Genomic DNA, 20,247 nt, shown 5'->3' on the forward strand with positions numbered 1-20,247 from the left:
TAGAAAAACGCTCCTGGGTAAAAATCTTAATACATAATTTATCTTTGTTGAGCATTTTTTTTATGTGACTTCTCCCTTCCAGATGACTCAGGAGATGAGGAGCCTACAACGCAGTCGGACCGCAGCGAGATCCAGGGTACCTTGAAGATACTTGTCAGCAAGCTTGATGACCTCAGCACTTGTAACGACCTAATCGCCAAGCATGGAGCCGCCCTGCAGCGTTCCCTCAGTGAACTGGAAGGACTGAAAGTCCCATTGGAGGGAGGGGAAAAGATCAAGGCAGTTAACGAGAGAGCCACCCTTTTCCGCATCACTTCCAATGCTATGATCAATGTAAGTACTCCAGACTTTGCAGCTAAAAGATGCACCAGCAGTATGCCTTCAGTGGTCTGTGTCCTGCATGCTGCAGAGGGATCAATGTGACAGGAATACCAGTCATCCATGATATCCTGGGTAGTAAGTGATGAGAGATTAGATGGTCCCACAGACACCCTGCTGCGGCCTGCATGTTTAGACAGGCACATTTACACCCCAGCAGATCAGATTTAAGCTGCTAAAACACAACCACATCTATTGCCCCTTTTATTTAACTGGTTTTATGCAACCACAGTCTGTTTGTCTAAGTTATGCATTTGTAAATTGTTTTTTTTTTTCAAGACACAAACATACTTCACTGGTTTCTTCCATGTTTTACAACCTGTAATGTTACCATAGTTTTATCAGTGGTGGATGAGGAAGGGGTTGACGTCCCAAAGGAGCAACACTAAATATGATATGCAGTATGGGTGACAAAAATAGCTCTGGCCCCCCAACATTTCTCAAACTCCCGACACCAGCTTGTAGAGAAATCTCAGAACCTGCTTGACTAAACGGACTGTAGCGAGCAAAGAGTAATACAAGGTTTGTTCTTTTTTTTTTTTCTTTTCTGCTTTTTTATGTGGGTTTGGTCTCTGGATCTTAGTAATAACTGTCTACCTATCTTTCAACTTTTTATATGTATTACAAACTGAGCTGCTGTGAATGTATTTTAAATAATAGTGTCTACCTGTGAGCACAAATAATTTGAAGGGAGGTACATTTTGGACTCCTCACATACAGTGTCTTGCAAATATTCATACTCCTTGAATGTCTTCTGATGTTGTCATGTTATAAATACAAACTTCAAGTTTGTAAAATTAAATTTCACATAGCTATGAAATGATTTTTGCATATTTTTTTGCATAAATAATAGTATGAAAACAGTGGCTCAATGTTTAATTCAGTTTACTCTTCATTCAACAATAGAGAAAAGCAATGCAACCTTTATGGTGGTAGCTATAATTAAGATCCAGGGAAACCAGTAGCTTTAAAAAATATTTAGTAAAGGTTGTGTATTTTAATATCCATATAAGACTTTGGTCAAATGAGACTAAAACTGAACTTTATGGTCTTGCAAAACGATGTGTGGGATAGAAAATAAAACACAGTGTACATCACAGAGGTCACCATCACCAAGGTGGAACATAGTGGTGGCAGCATCATGGTGTGGGGTGCTTTTCTTTATAAGGGACCTAAAAGCTGATCAGAGTTAATGTGATGAATTATTCAGCTAAATAGAGGGAAAAAAACAACAAACAAACAAACAAACCTGAACATACAGCCAGAGCTGCAATAGACTGGTTTAGATTGATCAATATTTATGTGTCAGAATGGACTAGTTAAAGTCTAGATCTCCTTCTAATTAAGAAACTGAGGCAAGTCTTGAAAATTGACATTCACACATGGTCGCCATTTAAAGTGACCAGGATTGAGTTAATTTACCAAGAACAATGGGCAAAAACATGATTGTCCAAGTATACAAAACTCAGAGGAAGCCGACAGACTTTCAAGGTTTTTAATAGTTAAACAAGGAAAGTTGTGTAATTTTCCTTTCACTTCATATTAATGAACTCTGTGTTTGTCTGTCAGATAAAATCAGCAGAACACACAGTATAGTCTGTGGTTGTAACGTGACATTTTCACAAAACACAAACTTGAAAAAGTTAAAGAGGAACGTATTACTTTTGCAAACACTTTAGAAATGTTTTCATTTTATTCTCTGCAGAATAACAGTTAGCAGTTTTACTTCTTAGCATAAAACAGCTTTCTTACGGAAAACACTCTCACCCACACCTACTGACCTCAGGGGTGCAATGTGTTGGATCGATTGACCAATCGATTCATGTGTTAAACACAGAAAGGTTTTTATGGAGCGGCTGCTTTGCTCCCAAGGACATCCTGATTAGAGAAGCAGAAAATAGCTTTTAGAGTCAACTTGATTCAGTGACGTCTGTTGTTCAGGAGTGCTGCTTCCAAGTAATGTAGATATAAATTATGATTAGGTGATAGTCAAGCCATATTAAATTGGAGGTGCATAGCATTAAATTATGTGCTTCCATTTCAGTGATGCTGTCCTGACTTTTTAGTGTCGCCCTTTTGGTTTTTTTGTTTTTTAGAAATATGAAAACGGAATCATGCAAATTGGATTAAATTACTAATCTTAGATTAGATAATCTGTTGGAAGATACTGTTAAATTTTCATTACATAATTTTGTATCCAAAGTAAAATGATAGAGAGTTTTCAAGGTTGATTGATTTTAATATATCATACAATCATCATTGCTGCAAGTACTTTACTGTTCTTCTGCTCTGGGCAGAATTTTCATTATGCGTGTATATATTTAGTTTTTAAACTACCTGGGGCATTTTGGCTCCATCTTCACTCTGAGGTTGTAGAGTAAAATTTCTAATGTCATGAGATTTTAACCAAACTTATTAAATTAATCCTACACTAATTTTAAAGCCTGGATGTTTATGAAATAAGTCGCTTTTGTTGTCTCATAAGAAAACGGAGTAAATCATAAATAAATTGTTTTGGATTGTTCAGCTTAACTTTTTGTTTCGTTTTATAAACTAACAATATTCCATCTTTTACTTCAGCCTGAGGAGGTTTGAATTTAGGTCAGTCAACCTTGACCTAACTTCTCATATGTGCCGTTTGTGGCTCTAGTGACGGATCGTCCTCTTGGTGCATGTATGGATTTCAGAGCATGCCTCTTTGGGGTTATCATCGTTTAATCACGTAAAAGGTTAACTCAGTTTATTTTGTGTCTGCTCAGTGTAATGTTACAGTTTCAGTTCAAAGCAAATTTAATCTTTAGACAAACTGAATGAGTTATGCAAATTTCAGAGAACAGGTTCAGTTTAGCCTTTGTGAAATGACTTGGTTACATAAACTGGGCAGTTTAATCTAAGACTGATTATTGTTATTATTGATAATGATGTTAAATCTTTCCTGCATCTCCCTTCGCTGTGTTAGACTGATGTTACTGATTCTCTATTCATCAACACACCACAAGTCACATGTAGTCTGTGATCGTACTGAGGAGTCAGCATTTAAAAAGTGGAACTTTCAAACATCTTAGAGTTTGCTTTGAGTTTCATATCATGCTTCTGCCAGAGGAAGTTGATTCATACGTCACACATAGGCCTAACATTTAAGCTCAGCAATGATCTCTTGGCATTAAAGCAAGATTGCTGAAGGTAAGAGGCTTATTATCGTTTCCACGAGGAAACCTCATATTCTGTCTTGTCTCTCGTTTCTGAAATATTTGGAGATTTTTATTTAGTCTGTTCAGAAAGTATATTTCTTTTTGTTTTAAGAATTTAAGCAACACGATCATTGTCTTGTCATTTTAAAAGCTTAGTTAAAATCTGATTTTTTTTGTCATACCTGATCTGATTTTTTTTTAATGCATCTTGTTTTTTCCTCCTTTCTATTCTTAAAAAATACAAATAACAGAAAATATTTTCAGAAAAGTGCTTTTATTTTTTAAGTAAAAACTAACAGAATGTTTTGGATGAGAGTTTGTTGGCATAAATGTCAGTGACAAACCATATTTGTCCTTTATGATGCTGGAAATTAACATAATAGTTTAAATTAAAAAAATATATATATCTTAAATGTCATAACGCTTTATTACATCAATACATTTGTTAACTCAAACAACATCCCTTCAGTGTACTGTAAAACTTTTGATTGTATGAATTTGCTGATTTTTGTACTTTTTTCAATCTTGGTGTGCATTAAAATATCTATATTTTGAGAAATATTGAGCAAGACAAATGAATTGTATTTATTTTTTAAATTGTGATTCATTTTTCTTCATTCTTAATTTTACAACGGTGTATTAGAACAATATTTTCTGTCTTTTTTTCTAAACTCTAACACTTACCTTTACGCATTCTACTATTAAATAACTTCTAACTGCAACTAACAGATGAGTGATAAAGTTTTTCAAAACATTGTAGGCTCGTGTTTATTTTATGTCATTTCTTAGTCTTCAATGTGGTGCCTTTTCTCCACATATATAAAAGTGATTAGGCTCAAACATCAGCAGTTCTGCACATTCTGCAGAAATAGTAACACATTTGTGGCATTGACCAAAAAACCAAATGCAATCATGTGATTAGATATTCAGCTTGGCAAAAAAGAAAAACCCTGTTTCACGAGTCTGGACAAAAAGGCAGAGGTAAAATGCAACGCAGCACTTTTAGATCATTATTCTTTAGCTCTGTCCTTCTACTAAACCCTCTGTGACCGTCACATGGCATGTCTCAGAGTATGAAGTTGACAGAGATATGTCATTCAGGTTCAATGACCTTTAGGCCTAATATGAGGAAGGCTGAGAAAATCCTGATGCAGAGCCAACAATTGCTGACATGTAATAAATATCTGATCTGAAGTAACCTCCTGCCAGCAATAAAATCAGAGCAGCAACGACGCCCCCTTTTGGCTCGGCCGGCCAATAGAAAGGCCTCTGCTGTGCCCTCAGTGGTTTTAACTGCAGCTCATCAGCACAAGCTGTTTGCTCAGAGGTGCATTCGACACAGCAAGGCGAGTCTGTAACTGCCTTCCACACATCTAGTTAACTTATTAACAACTAGTGCTGTTAAAGAACTTTGATTACAGTGATTGTCTGTAGGGTTGTTTTGCTCTTAGTTCTTACTTTGGCTAAAGGTCATTCTAGACTTTTATGATTTTTTTGAAAACACTTTTTGTTGTTTTAACTGAGAATCTGTATCCTGCACACTTTCAGAGTATATTAGACATTTTAGCTATAGCTATGTAATCATTCCCATGTTCATATCTCCCTAAGGCATGTCGAGACTTTTTGGACCTAGCTGAGACTCACAGCAGAAGACTGCAGCGGGCGCTGCAACACGAGCGAGAGCAGCGTACCCACCTAGAGGAGACGATCGAGCAGCTCGCCAAGCAGCACAACAGCCTTGAGCGAGCGTGGAGAGAAGCACCCACGCATGCTTCCAGCACACCCAGTGCCCCAACCACCAGTCAGAGTGAGACCAAGTGTCTATTATTTCCTCGCGTGATTTCCTGATTTCACTGGCTAAAAGTCATGTGCAGCCCGAGGCCGGATATTACAGAGCATCCTCATGTGTAGGACGGAAATTTTAAGTTGTGTCAGATGGTTTAGATTAGGAGATAGAGAAGTTAGAGGTGGCAATTACATTATCTAAAAATATTTATCCACTGGTCTGTTTATCCAAAAACTGTTGAACCAACATTTATCTTTTCAAAAGCTCTCAATAGTCCCATAAACTCACATTTCGCTTGTTTTTAGATCCTCCCTATAGGTGATAGAATATGTGTTTGCGTTCCCCAAGAAAAAATGATTACTTAGAGTTGAGTTCAGGAGTACCTTATCAACTTAGCACTATGTAGGAAGTAGTGATTTGGCTCAGTTTTAGTGACTGCTGTGTTCAAGCATTTTCAGTAGAAAATGAGAAAAATTAAACCTGCTTCTACTTTTTCAGTCATTCACAGAAGTTACAAATAAAAACAGACCAGCAGCTTTGTTCGTCTGGGCTTTTTTTCCTTTGAAATAAACAGATGACTGGAAAGATGAGCACAGAAAGTAGTCAGAAGAAAAACCAAACTATTTATATCTTTCTAGATTTCACAACTTAAATTAATATCTGTGGTGTCTGTAAGCATAGATTGCGAGTGTTTTTGCCCTCTGGATGCAGTCTTTTCATAAACAGACTTTGTGTCAGATGCTGATCATGCAAAGCACACTCAGAAATTGCATCACTCAGGCTACTTATCCAGCAGGAACATTGGTAATTTTACTTATCTTGTTATTCCTTGATTAATTACCAGGGGTGTATGATTTCACGCTCGTTGCTCCTGAATTTTGCAGAATACAAATTCAGCCTTATTAAGTATTTTGACTCTGATGTCTGTAAAGTCTGACATATTTAACTTTAACTGCAGGGAGTGAAAGGGTGAGCAAAGAAGACGCAAGTGACGAAGATGAGGATTCTGAGTACTTTGATGCCATGGATGAGTCCACTGAGTTCATAACAGTGACTGCCAGTGAAAACGCGCAACACAAGTCAGTCTCCATGCAGTTTTTGTCCTTGGAAAAAGAAATGAATTGTATTGAAGTGACAAAAGCAAAAAAAAAAAAAAAAAAAAAAAAAAAAAAAAATCATATTCATAGTACTCAGCAAAAGATGTCTTTTTTTTATTTTAGAGTTATCTAGTTTTTTGTAAATATCCAGGGAGTTTGGAGGTTTACCTAAATTTAATGCAAACTTTAATTTTGCCTTTATCTTTGTTCAATAAGACAAAGTTTTTGTGTCCTTTACTCGTTGATTTTGCTTTTGTTTGCTCTTTGTTATAAAGAATTAAAATGTCATTTATAATTCTTCTCAAAAAATGAACCAGCTATCTTGTCAGAGTAGAGACAGTCAGCAGTGGACAGAATCTGTGTTTTGGACAGTCTGTCTTTTATAGGAGGATGTCTGCATGTTCTAATCCTCCACCTTCTATTCTCGGGGTCCTCCGTAGTTTTTGCAGCTGTCTCAGGGATTGACTGTGTTATGCTCAGTCTGTGAGGGTGTAGCCGGCTGATATATCAAAGTAAAACCCGCATGCTGCCACAACCCAGGACTTCCTAATAGAGCATTTCATTTCCACTGCCAGATCTGTGTAATTTAAGTCACCTTTCACCTGTTGTTTTGTTGTGGTAGATTGGTGTATTCCTCTATAACACCATTAAGAATCAGTATTGCTTTTGGAGAGCTTCGTTTCTACTCTGCAATTTCATTTATTTTCTGTGAATTTCATAGGCACTTTTATTCATCTATTTGTTTGTTCATGCAGATCATCTATTTGTTTGTTCATGCAGATCATCTATTTGTTTGTTCATGCAGAAAATGTTATTTTTATTCCAGGCGATCTCAGAGTAATTTAAGTGGAGCAATTGGAAGCCAGGCCAGCGACTGGGACCAGGAAGACCATGTAAGTGTCTGTCCTTCTAACAAGAATGAATAATATGTCTGACATTTGAAAATGCTGCTGACTCTTGTGCTCTCAGTATAGATCCATTTGTGGCTCTGAAGGGCTGACACTTCATCGATTTACTTGTATAACATTTACACTTGCTGTTCTCACAGAGTCTTTCACACACACACACAAACGCTTACACGCACACACACAGCTTATTGCAGTGTTTCCTGCCATCATGTCGTCAGCCCTGTCTTGCCACAGATGTATGGTTTCATCATTGCATTAAATTTTAATAAGTCAAAGATCTGTTTAGTTTTTTGTTTTGTTTTTCTAGTCTGTTTTAAATTTCCTCATTTGAGTCACAGTCTAGTGACGTGTTGGAAGCCCCTTCGTGGGGACTGGAAGCATTTTTCTGAAACTTTTGGGTCCACTCCTATTTGTTCTCTCCATCCCAGATGTCTCCGATCTGTAATGATGTGTCAGCGAAGGGGCTGATGCGACGCAGGCAACACCGGACCCAAATCCCAGACAAGCCCAATTATTCCCTAAATTTATGGAGCATCATGAAGAACTGCATCGGCAAGGAGCTCTCTAAAATCCCAATGCCTGTAAGTCTGAGACATATGTTGCAGTGTAAAATATTCAAAATAGAGCCACAATCTTTAAAGTATTTCATTTTAATTCTGTGTGATAGACCAACATAAAATAGCATGCATTTGCAAAGTGGAAGGAAAATTATACATATTTTCCACAATTTCTTTTTTCTTTTTCTTTTAATAAAATCTGAACACACTGCTACACTCACACACCAACAACTCCTTGGTGAAATATAAAGTGTCAGGATTATGCTGTCTGGATACTTTCCTAATTAATGTCAAGAAAGTTGGTCATAGTTGATTGGATGGATGGAGCTAAATACAGGGCTAAAGACTTGAGAGTGGACTTGAGTTTCCCCTTTCAGCAGAACAACACTAAACATACAGCCAGGCTGCATTGGGATGGTTTACTGCCAAATCATGTGATACAAATGATCCAGTGAAGGTCTAGACCTAAATCCTAATGAGAATCCATGACAGGACTTGAAAATAGATCCTTAAAGATGTTCTCCATCTGGTCTGACTGAGCTTAAATTTTGAAACGAAGAGTGAGCAAAAACGTTTTAGACTCTTATCTGTAGAGTTGGTAGAAACATATCCTAAAAGACCCACAGCTGAAACTGCAGTAAGGTAGTCCTACAAAGTATTGGCAAAGAGGAGCCGAATGCAAATGCACACCATGATTTTCTGATTTTTATTTTCAATTTCTTTTCTATAACAACAAATTTTTTACTCTGTTAAGAGGCTGAATTATAACAGCGTCCACTTACATTCAACATGACGCACACAGTTTTGTAAAATGTAGTGAGTTTTACAAATTGTGATTCTCCGACAGGTGAACTTTAACGAGCCCCTGTCGATGCTGCAACGTCTCACCGAGGACCTGGAGTATCACGAGCTTCTAGACAAGGCGGCGCGCTGCGAGTCTTCCCTGGAGCAGATGTGCCTCGTTGCGGCCTTTTCCGTTTCCTCGTACTCCACCACCATCCACCGGACAGCCAAGCCCTTCAACCCCCTCCTGGGAGAGACCTACGAGCTCGACCGCCTGGAGGAATTTGGCTACCGCTCACTGTGTGAGCAGGTAACAGCTACAGGACAAAACGTGTTTACACATTTCCCAAAGTGCTTATGCGCATTTGACCCATAAACTGGTGTCAGGTCCTATTTTTCAAACGGGTGGATGTATTTTAAAATAGCATGAAGTGATTTCATTCTTTGTCCTTTAGCCTTTATGTCCTTGTTTCTGCTCAGGTGAGCCATCACCCGCCTGCAGCTGCACATCACGTGATTTCCCAAAGAGGCTGGACCTTGAGGCAGGAAATCACCATTGCCAGCAAGTTCCGTGGCAAATACCTCTCCATTATGCCTCTGGGTAAGACATTTCCCTGTCCGCTAAAACGGTTGTTATGGATTTGGTGAGAAACGTACGAGCTCAGGAATCTGTTCCAATCAGACTGCACGTAGATTTGCATTAGAGTTTTAGGATTGGGTAATAGAAATGAATTTTTTGTGTCAAAAAAAACTTTTTTTTAATTCTAGGGTTGTTTAGTAGCATTAGCACCAACAATGTAAACAACAGACTTGTTTGTATAAATTAGAGTTTCATCTGCAAAAATAAAACCAAAGTAGAATATATTATCTATGTTGCTTAGGAAGACAAAGAGGTTTGTTGGTTCAGATAAATAGAAAAAAGATTTGTTTGGTTTTGAATCAGCCTAGTGATGCATCTGCCTGACTTTTCTCACTTGGTGTTGGACAGCTTCCATGTGATAAAAAGAAAAATAATGGGAATCATTTCTCGTGAATTGGATGTCATAAATATGCTGGGGTTGTGTCTTAGTGGAAGTAGATAAAAATGTTTCAGCACAGAGCAATAAATACTAGAAAAAATGGTTTTTGAATCACAAATCCAATCCTATAGTCTTCATTTCACCTTTTATGACAGCAGGAAGCTTAATAATGCTATTGTAGTTATTCCTTCCTGTAATATTACTTTGTCCTTTTGTGTCCCCAGGTGCCATTCACCTGCATTTCCACGCCAGCGGGAACCACTACGTGTGGCGAAAGGTCACATCCACGGTGCACAACATCATTGTGGGGAGACTGTGGATTGACCAGGTTATTGAGCTCCTCTCTTTGTGAACGAGTCGTTTCTCTGCAGTACATGACCTTCAAATCTATCCTGTTTATTATTATTATTATTATTATTATTATTTTGTAAATGTATGTAGTGCAGAGTACCAGACAGTGAAACATGGATTAATTTTAAACGTTGACCTTTATTAACAGCCTGAAAAACATTTTTTAGAGGGCCCAGATTCACATGCATGACATTTGACTTTGGGTCCATTTCTTTTCCTTCCCCTGATTTAATTAAGTTTTTTTTTTTTTTTTTTTTTTTTTTTGCTATCTTGTAGGACATTGCTCTCTCTGTTAGTGTCTTTTTATATGTCTGCAACCTTGGAGAAAAGCATAAAGGAGATTGTGACAGGAAATATTTATGCATTCTCAGTATTTCTAAAGGCTTTCAAAAGCCTGAATGTCTTGGCAATGTGTGTTGTCTTGCTTTTAATCACGTGTTTTTGGTGCCATCTGCTGCTGAAAAAGATAAGTCAGCAACTTAAATATTAAACTACAAAGTGTTGTCAGGCAGCCCGATCAGTTAAGCAGCTAAATAAATAAAACTAGACATGGTAACTATGATGACTTTGATAATGAGTTTTAATTTATCCATAAGTTTGCTGCTGGATCTGGGTTGTGGAGACATTTCAGACCTTTTACTTTAGTGGCCTCCCACAGCTCTTACAGGAAGCTACCTATGCCCTGTTGTGTCCTTCAGACCCAGAATACTTTATTCTGGGTCTGAAGTATTCAAGATTAAACATCTTGAATACTTTTTATGGGACAGATGCTTTAGCCATCTGCAGTCTCAGTGCAGAGGAACATTGTTTCTGCACTGAGGCCTGAATAACACTTATGGTATTAATTATGCTGTCAAATTTGACACTATTTGCCCTTTAAGTACACATACAATCTTCCAACAGACTCTGTTGAAAGAGGATAGTCCTGTAGGAGGCCAGCTGCCCATGCAAATGCAGCAAGCTGTTATAGGTCAAGTCTTAATTGGCCCAAAGCAGACTGGTACGGCATACTGCTGCAGTAGCAGTTCAGTCGTTCTACACGTCTACACGGCAAGACTGAAGCTGCCAGGATTATGAGCTCACCCACAGATTATGAAAACGGGCGGCCATGGAGTATGAAAAATCTGGAATCTTCCAAATAAGGATGGGGAAAATGAGTGTGGATATGGTTTTGAATTTCCAGACTTCATTCTTTAATTTCTTATCTAAAAGAGAACATAGTTTTGTCTTTGACTTTTGATTTGCCTCATCAAATCTTATGTTTTAGAGCTCAAGCTACTAATAGGTGATGGTTTGTCTGCATTAATCGAGCTTCACTCACCTCGGCATGCCAAATGCTAGCGCCCCATCTAACAGCAGCATGACCTAGTTTTTGTTTACTTTAGCTGTTAATTATTTAAACACTCTGAGGCACTAATAGACTCTGTAAAGAGCTTTGAAATCTAGATATGCAGGTCATCAGAAAAGAAAAACAATTAAACAAGAATGTGGGGTCATGGCAAAAGTAATATTTCTTGTGTTTACACCCCTCACATAAACTTAGGTCAACAACATAAGTAATATAAGTAACTGGGTTGTTTTTCTTTACCTTTAGACCCACGTTAGACATGTATTCATGTGTCTAACTAGGAAGATGGAGAAAAAGGATGGCAGCAGATTTAAAAACAGCAAATTCTCTATTGTAATTATTGCTGATGGTTAATTAAATATTTTCTTGTTTATTGGAAGTGCATTATGAACACTTATGTGTGCACTATAGCATCAAGCTGATTAATAGAGAAGACTGAACGGGTCCTTTAGGACTCTCTGAAACAGAGCAGAGAGTGATGCATCATGAGTCATCACATTTTCAAGCTGATGATTACCCACAGAGGAAAATTTGTTGTTTAGTCATGGTGCGAGTGTTTTCCTCATTAATAATGTTCCGTATGTGTTCACTCAGTCAGGAGACATTGAAATCATCAATAACACGACAAAGGAGACGTGCCAGCTGAAGTTTATACCTTACAGTTATTTCTCCAGGGATGTCCCACGAAAGGTAAAGGGTTAAAGTTACACACTTTGCTTATAGTTGTAATCAAACAGTTTGAGGTAAATTTGTACAGTGCAAATTGTACAAATTTACAAGCCTTTAAGTGAAAAAGGCTTTCACTAGAAAGCCTTTTTACATTTTGTGACGTCGCAACAACCAATCTCAATGAATGCCTGAAATTTGGAATTTATGAAAGAGTGGCAAAAAGAAACAAGGCGTCATGCTGTGGGAATGCTTTTCTTCAGTGTGAACATGAAACTGGTCAGACTTTGAGAAAACATGGTTTTAAATACAGGCTAATCTTCCTGATGGAGGTTGCAGATACTTAGCTAAAACACTTTAGGTTCTGATCAAAGTCTGGTCATGTGTTGTTTGTCCAGGACTTCAGACTTTATGCGAAGAAAAATGGGCACAAATTACAGTCTTGTGCAAAGTTGGTAGAGACTACTTCTGAAGACTTGCAGCTATAGTTGCAAGTACTGACTCTGGAAGGTGCTGTATGTACGAAGCATGTATATTGCAGCCTGGGATTTATTTCTTAACATTACATGTTAAATCAATTAAGCCTCTTTAAAGTTTGGACAGTATTTTTATGGCCATGCTTACGTTTGGTAGAGTTTTGCAATAATCTTCTAAAGTTTCAGTAGTGTGCACTGACATTTCTAACGATGTACATGATACTGTCTCACCCCCAGGTAACAGGTGTGGTAGCAGACAGTGAAGGCCAGGCTCATTACATCCTCTCTGGTACATGGGATGAAAAAATGGAAAGTGCAAAGATCATTCAGAGCAGCGAAGGGAGCAGCGGGTCGGAAGGAAAGCAGAAGACAGTCTATCAGACCTTACCCCCCAAACTCCTGTGGAAGAAATACCCTCTACCGTAAGCCTCTGCTCCACAAATCAGACGACTGCTACTTATGAGTCATAGCTGTTGAGAAAAGGGCTGCGACGTCCAATCAATACTGCTGAATGTAAAACATCGCAATGTGACTCCGGCCAATTTCCTCTCACTCCGTCAGGGAAAACGCTGAGAACATGTACTACTTCTCTTCTCTGGCTCTGGTGCTGAACGAGCCGGAGGACGGGGTGGCGCTGACCGACAGCCGGCTGAGACCCGACCAGAGGCTGATGGAGGAAGGCCGGTGGGACGAGGCGAACAGTGAAAAACAGAGGCTGGAAGAGAAACAGAGAGCTGTGAGACGACGGAGGGAAGCAGAGGCTACAGATGCGCTGGATGAAGGTACATCTTATATAGCGAGGAGTTTGGTTTTTGAAGGAAGTGAGCACTTCAGTTAGCAGCTGGTTTTGTGGGGGTTTTTTTGGTCAGAAGCCTGTTTGGATGTAAAACTTATTTTAAAATGTTTAAATGAAGAGATGAAAAGTAAATGTTTGAGGGTGAATTTCCCTAACCCAGACCTGGAACAATTCATCTAGACTGTCCCTGTTGGACAAATGCAGGTTTTTATTCAATGTACCCATGACTTGTCTTTCTTTTCCTCCCTCTGTTGATGGTCAGAGTGTGATTATGACTCTGGTGAGTGGGGGTCGTCCTGTGCCCCTCTTTTGTGCATCCCACACACACTCTCTCTCTCTCCATCATTTTGTGTGTCCTCTGTGTGCTCTGCCTCTGGATCTGCATGATACTCTTCTCATGTCGACTTCTTGAAATAACAGCTCAGGAAAACACATGACTTTTTCCTGCATACGTGTGCATTTTCATTCAGAACTGGCCTAAGATACATGCCGACTTAAACATGAGTACAGAACCTTGCAAAAGCATTCATACCCCTTGAATCCTTTCAGATTTTTCCACACTAGAACCTGCAGTGTACTTTTAGCAATGCATAGAAGCCCATGCCTGTGCTCAGGAAGAAAGAGGATGCAAGGTTTTCTTGATTTTTTCTGTTTTTACTTTTCATTTCTTTACTCTTATACACTTGAATAAAAGTAGGAAAGCTTAAAACGAAGGAACCCACCAGACAGCTCAAATGGTAAAAGTTTGCAGAGGTTTGAAGCAGCTGATTTCGATTTTCATTTGTTATAAAATGTAAAACCTATCAGTTACTTTCCACTTTGGAACAAAGCACTAGTTTGTTTTGATCCACACAAAAAAAAAAAAAACTCAGTAAAGTACTTTGAAGTTGTTAAAAAAAAAGAAGTGGAAGAGGGTTGGGACTTCTTTTGATGCACAATTTGGAAAAACAAATGCTGAGCTTATTTTAGATATATTTGTCAAAAATAAAATATACAACTCGCGCATCAAAAAGCTGCAGTTTCTCCTCCTTTCCAAGATGTGCAATGACTATGTTATTTATTTATTTATTTATTTTTTCTGATATTAATTTTTTTTGTTTGACGTTTCGCTCCTTAAAATCTTCATTCAAACTTGTTGCAGCTTGGTCCACATTTGGAGCTAACCCAAATGTAGTGCACAGACACTGGTTGCTTCTCATTTAAACACATTTCTGTTTTCCTCAGTAATTATTTGCTAGTGTGTCTTTTCCTCTCTGTGATTTCTGGACAGAGTTTTTTGAAGTTAAATCTGTGCTTCGTCCTCAGGCAGAGAATATGAAGGCTACCAGCCGCTGTGGTTTCACCAGAGGAGGGACTCGATCACCGGGGAGACAAACTTTGTGTACAAGGGAGGTTACTGGGAGTCGAAGGAGAGAGAGGACTGGAGCATGTGCCCTGAAATCTTTTAGCTCAGGAGCTCGTCTCGGATGACACCGACCTCACCGGACGGGGAGCCGCCCGGCCTCTGGGCTGCGGGCCGTAGAACAAAGCCGGCTTGTGAGCACCACAAGGACCTATAGGAGTGTGAGAAAGTGTGTTTCACACAATATCTGATTACACATTACCTCCAAAAGTGTTTTTTGTTCATTTTGAACTTGGAAGATGGGGCATTCCCTCAGCAGTCCTCCCTGCACAGTGCTGATTCTCTGCTGCTCCTCTAATAAACTCAGTGCACTTTTCCAGAATTCACTCCACCACAGACTAAAAGCAGCTGGACAGAAATTTCACGTGAATGCCGATTATTACTGGTGTGAAGAAATTATCAGGAACCACACTGAAACACAACAGTGTTGACTACGCACGTCAGTATTTCCTCTTAAAGACAAACGTCCTCACATGTCAATCAGTAAAACCCTTAATCTCAGTAATCCCAGTTAACTATAAAACATAAAGTAACTCCCTGATTGCATGGAGACGATTACAATCAGGTTGATTTGCACAAAAAAGTTTTAAAAATATTGCTAAGACCAATTATATGTTATACACTGAACTACTGAACAGAGTTTAAAACGCAGATCAGACAGCTCAAGTGCAATTATAGGAAAATCATTAGAGGAAAACTGAATTTTGAAGTAAATAGTTTTTAAAATATGAATGCCAGGCTGCCAAAAAAAACTCTACTACAATATATTAAATAAGTAAATAATTAAGTGAAAGTAGTGAGTTAGTCAGATTTTATACAAATAGATTTTTTATTTAATTAATTTGATATATCACATGCCAGAAAGCTATTTTATTTGAAGTGGAAGTTGGTGTTTCTCTTAACTCATGACTATAGAGATGCAGTTTTTGTTTTTAGGAGACCCTTCTTGTAGTCAGAGAAAAATGACATTTAAAGGATACTTTATAGAAGTATTTTAAATCAAAGTTGCCTCTTTGATCCGTCATCCAAAGATCCTTCAGATATTTTTCCATTTGTGATTGTGATTAGCTAAATTATATAGGAGTGGTGGCACGCAGTGCGTTCTACATTAATGCCACATCAAAACATTTATTTCACATTTACTGAACTCTTCATTCAAACCTTTGAAAGCACTTTTCGCTGTGCTTGACCGGAGCTGTGCTTCTCAACTCGTGAGTTGAGAGCCGTGGCAGCTGGAGAATAATGTAGAAAACAATAGATCAAATGTTTTTACTTATTAGAGTTGAAACTGTTTGCAGTCACCTTCACTGATGTTATGTCACTAAATGAGGGCCAGTCACTTCTTCTCTTTGCCAATTCTTATCTTTGAAACTTTTTTTGTTTTAATTTATTCTGCTGGAGGATATTTTGCACCAAACATGTTTCAGTTTCTACCCACCTGGAGAGCGTTTCACACCTGCTTTGATGACAAATGTTTTAAAGTCATGTCTGTCATAAACAGACATGACTTTATTGTAGAAATAATATATTACTTCTACGAGATATTGTTGTAGAAATAATATATTGTTCAAGGCCTCCAGAGGTCCCAATCCACCATGTTTTATCAGGCCAACGTTAAACCAATATGAATAGAAAAGGGGTTTAATGTCAAACTCTGTACATATACAGTCATACATGGGAGCTTACCATTTTATAACTATCTCCATAATTTATTATTATATCTAATAATCAAAACAAAAATAGAAAGCTGTGCAGTGGTTAGAGTGTATTTTTTTACAAGTTATGAAGGAATGTCATGACTAGGTGTACGTAAACATGCAGATTTGAATTGACGAAGTTGTGAATGAACCTGTAGCCTCCTGAATAGATTTTAATTGTCAGATTTAAACAGAGGGTGCAACTCGAGGGTTTATCTGATCATCGAATCAAAAACCTTTTCATTTTTGCATTTTTTTTCTCATTGACCATTTTCACTTGTGCCAACAATCGCAGGCGTCGACCGCGGTGTCGAAACTCAAAAAGGTTGCGAACCGCTGGACTCGGAGTGAGTGCAGATGGCCTGAATTGATGTTTAGAAATCTCCCCTCTGTGCATGTTTTACCTTTACCTTGTTTTCTGGTGCTCACACACAGCCACCCCCCTCTGTAACCCTTTGGTCATTGTACAAAAAAAATCTGCACCTTATCACTGACCGAACGTTCAGCCTGCGACTTGTTGGTGTTTCTTACTCGAATCCCACCGACTTTGCGGGGGGGGATTCAGCTGACAGGCGGGTAAAGATGGTTGCAGAGGCAGACGGGGCTGGTTCCTGTTGCACTCCACTGTGCGGTCGGCTGCAGCCACAGAGGACTGCCTCAGCTGCTGCTGCTGCTGCTGCTGCTGCTTCGACACCAAATCATAACTCCTTCACTGTTCGCGAACATGCTGATCTGGGATCGGCACACAAAGATACACAGAGTCTTTTTGCCTTTAACTGACTGAATAAGGGAACGAGTCCCCTGACCTGTGCACTACGAGTCTATGGTGACAAGAGTTTAAAAAAAAAAAAAGAGAGTTAGTATTTTTTTGTAATTATTGTTAGGAATGTAGAAATCATGGCTGGAGGTAATTGTACCTACCATCTAGTCAATTTGTGTGAATATTTTGTCATAATATTGTAAAAATGATGAATAGTTCTACTAAACTATGTGTGGAGTATCTGTACAGAAATTACAGAGAGCCTGAAGGATTTATTGTCACTTTTAACTTCTAACCTGAACTGATTCTGTCTGAGTTAACCTTGAGAAATGTGTAATTTGGCCAAAAAACAGTCAACACAATAAAATGTGCTTTTGATAGAGTCCTTAAGGCTCGCATGTTAGAAATGTTTTCCTCTGATGTGATGATGTGGAGAAAATAATATCCTTCCCATTTGTCTGGATTGATTGAAGAAGATTTTTGGTTTGAGAATACAAGATCATGAAATGACTTCTGTGAGCTTATTTAATAATGGCATCATGATTTGACAATAATGAATCAAAGTCCTTCCAATGATCATTCTCTCATAATTTAATTGTGGACACAGCTCTGGGGGAAAAAAAAGAGACCACTGCAAAATGATCAGTTTCTATGATTTTACTTTTTATAGGTTTATGTTTGAGTAAAATGAACATTGTTCATTTATCCTATGAACTACTGACATGTCTCAGAAATTACAAGCAGAAATGTAGCATTTATTTGCAGAAAATGAGAAATGACGCAGTGCTTTCAGACCTCAAATAATGCACAGAAAACAAGTTCATATTCATTTAGAAACAACAGTACTGATGTTTTAACTCAGGAAGAGTTCAGCAGAAATCAATATTTGGTGGAATAACCAGGAGGTTTTCAGTCTGGTTCAGTGCAGTGGGATCTTATTTTTTTCCAGAACTGTATGTGTATGAACATGGTTCATATATGAACATGACACACACTCCAGAGGCCAAACCATAAGATTTCAAAGAAAGGCGACACCCACCTGACTTTCAACGCCTCCACCAGCCCTCCCTCCCACCCAGAGGCAGAAAGAGGCCATGGCAGCAGGTTGGTTACCCGTAAGCAGCTTTTGGATCCGACTGACCGCAGTGGTTCCCATGGACTCCAACATGGGACCACAACAAAACCCGGTGCCATATGGAAATACACAATCAGACCTCTACTAATCTGCCTGCCAACAGCAGGAACAGAAGCCCTGGATAAACCCAAAATGGCATCCAGGTATTTGACCCGACTGAGGAGGCGGCCGGATCCCCTGCAGAGTTTATCCCCCAAATTGTCTTGGCTCTCTCAAAACCATAAATTGAAGAGTAGTGAGAATTTAGATGAGTTAATCCAAAATATGAAGCAAGTCTTAAACCAGCAGTGGATGAATGCAGGCATGAGAGAAATGGACAACACGTGTTGAGGTGTTTTGATTCTGAGATTCACTCTCTGAACAAAAGGAAAGTGAGCTGAACAGATCATTCATAGAGGGACATGTGGCCCAAGTAATCACACCTGACTCTGTGGAGCAAAAGCAAGCGGTGCAGTAGAAAATGGCTCCCTGACATGTTTGAGTTATTATACATGTTAATTGTCATGTGGAGCTTGGGATTATTTGGATCAGTAGTTTCAAAATATCACGACTTCAGTGGCTGATGGTGAAGTTGCCTGCGTTGTACTTGGCACCACCAGAAACAACACAGTGAGTGTTCAGATCCATTCAATAGATTAAAATAAAAAAAAGCTATTTATTTATAAGCTTCATCACTAAGTGAATCTCATTTCATAGATTAATTTCACATGGATGGTTCCCAGTCTTTATTTCTGATAACTATGATAATTTTCATCTTGCATGACATTTAAAATTATGAGTATTACATCAGATCAGTAAGAAAAAAAAGAATACAAACATGTAAGCTTAATGAAAAGTGTCTTTAATACCTGCTTGTAAAGGTACTTGTAATCTGACAAAAGAGATTAATCGGGACATATATTCTAATTTATTGAACGTGACTGTAAGTCTGTCAAAATTGCTGATGCTTCAAACTGAGCAGCTGTAACCAGAAACCAAAGTTTCTGAGTAGTAAAAACAATAGACAATTAGAAAAACTTTAAACTCCTTCCACAGTTTTTCATTCCTCGTCTCTTTCTCCTCAAAGGTGCCAAAGGTAATGAAACATGTTGCGTTTCACTATGGAAACGCAGCATGTTGGTATCTTCATGTTGCGTTTCCATAGTGAACATAATTTGTGAGAGACGAAGATGGTTCCTCCTCACTGGATGCTGCTCAGATCTGTGGCAGAATAAAAGTATGACGGCTGAAGATTCATTTCGCCTTTTTTTGACTGAAAGCATCGGCACATAAAAATGCCGCTTGCTTTCAACTTGTTTCCTCAGAATTTGTACAATAATTAAAGTCCAACAGCAAATGTAATTTTCCTTAAGTGTAAAATTAGTCAGACAAATAATGTTTTTCTACAAAAGACTGACATATAACAATAACCTTTTAAATGATGTGCTTATGCACCTTTCCAATATGTCCAGACCAATATAAAACAGAAAAGCGAGTCCAGACTTCCCTCTCCTGGCCATGAAGGCCATGAATATCTTATCTTCTTTAAGATATTCAGCTTCGCCTGAATATCTTAAAGAAGTCCGTTGCAGGAATGAGAGCCTTTGTACTACAGCAGTCATCATAGTGGCCAGACATAAATTTTGTTAGACGTCTCTGCTAAGATTTAAAACGGTGATGACAGCACAGAAACCCAAAGAATATTAGTGAACTGGCGGCAGGAGGAACACTGCCAGGAGAAATTACAGTCTGATGCGTCAAACTTTCAGCAGATTATCACAACAAAACAGTTGATTTACCTTCCGAAAGTCAATATACATGTATATGAACCGTTTTCCCATTGTGGGCTCTGGAAAGAGACGAAGGAGAAATTTAAATTTTGTCTCATTTTCATTTCTTTTCCCTTACACATTTTTCT

At 38.4% G+C, this 20,247-nt stretch overlaps 1 protein-coding gene across 5 annotated transcripts in view; it reads left to right on the forward strand.

Annotated features, from left to right (window-relative positions):
- Positions 1-17,725, forward strand: part of osbp2b (oxysterol binding protein 2b) — a 49,402-nt gene extending 31,677 nt beyond the window's left edge. For 3 of the 5 annotated variants that reach the window (XM_016681824.1, XM_007572078.2, XM_016681826.1), the window contains 13 exons: positions 83-333; positions 5,178-5,376; positions 6,314-6,434; positions 7,279-7,345; positions 7,789-7,941; positions 8,765-9,010; positions 9,181-9,301; positions 9,944-10,047; positions 12,013-12,108; positions 12,798-12,982; positions 13,122-13,342; positions 13,619-13,636; positions 14,662-17,725. In XM_016681824.1, the coding sequence (XP_016537310.1) occupies positions 83-333; positions 5,178-5,376; positions 6,314-6,434; positions 7,279-7,345; positions 7,789-7,941; positions 8,765-9,010; positions 9,181-9,301; positions 9,944-10,047; positions 12,013-12,108; positions 12,798-12,982; positions 13,122-13,342; positions 13,619-13,636; positions 14,662-14,804 (1,925 nt within the window). In that variant the 3' untranslated portion in view covers positions 14,805-17,725. The remainder of the gene's footprint in view (positions 1-82; positions 334-5,177; positions 5,377-6,313; positions 6,435-7,278; positions 7,346-7,788; positions 7,942-8,764; positions 9,011-9,180; positions 9,302-9,943; positions 10,048-12,012; positions 12,109-12,797; positions 12,983-13,121; positions 13,343-13,618; positions 13,637-14,661) is intronic. The other 2 variants (XM_016681825.1, XM_007572079.2) reach the window with 1 other exon arrangement.
- Positions 17,726-20,247: the final 2,522 nt, after the last annotated feature.

Source organism: Poecilia formosa, unplaced genomic scaffold (genome assembly GCF_000485575.1).
Source record: "Poecilia formosa unplaced genomic scaffold, Poecilia_formosa-5.1.2 Scaffold295, whole genome shotgun sequence".
NCBI lineage: Eukaryota > Metazoa > Chordata > Actinopteri > Cyprinodontiformes > Poeciliidae > Poecilia > Poecilia formosa.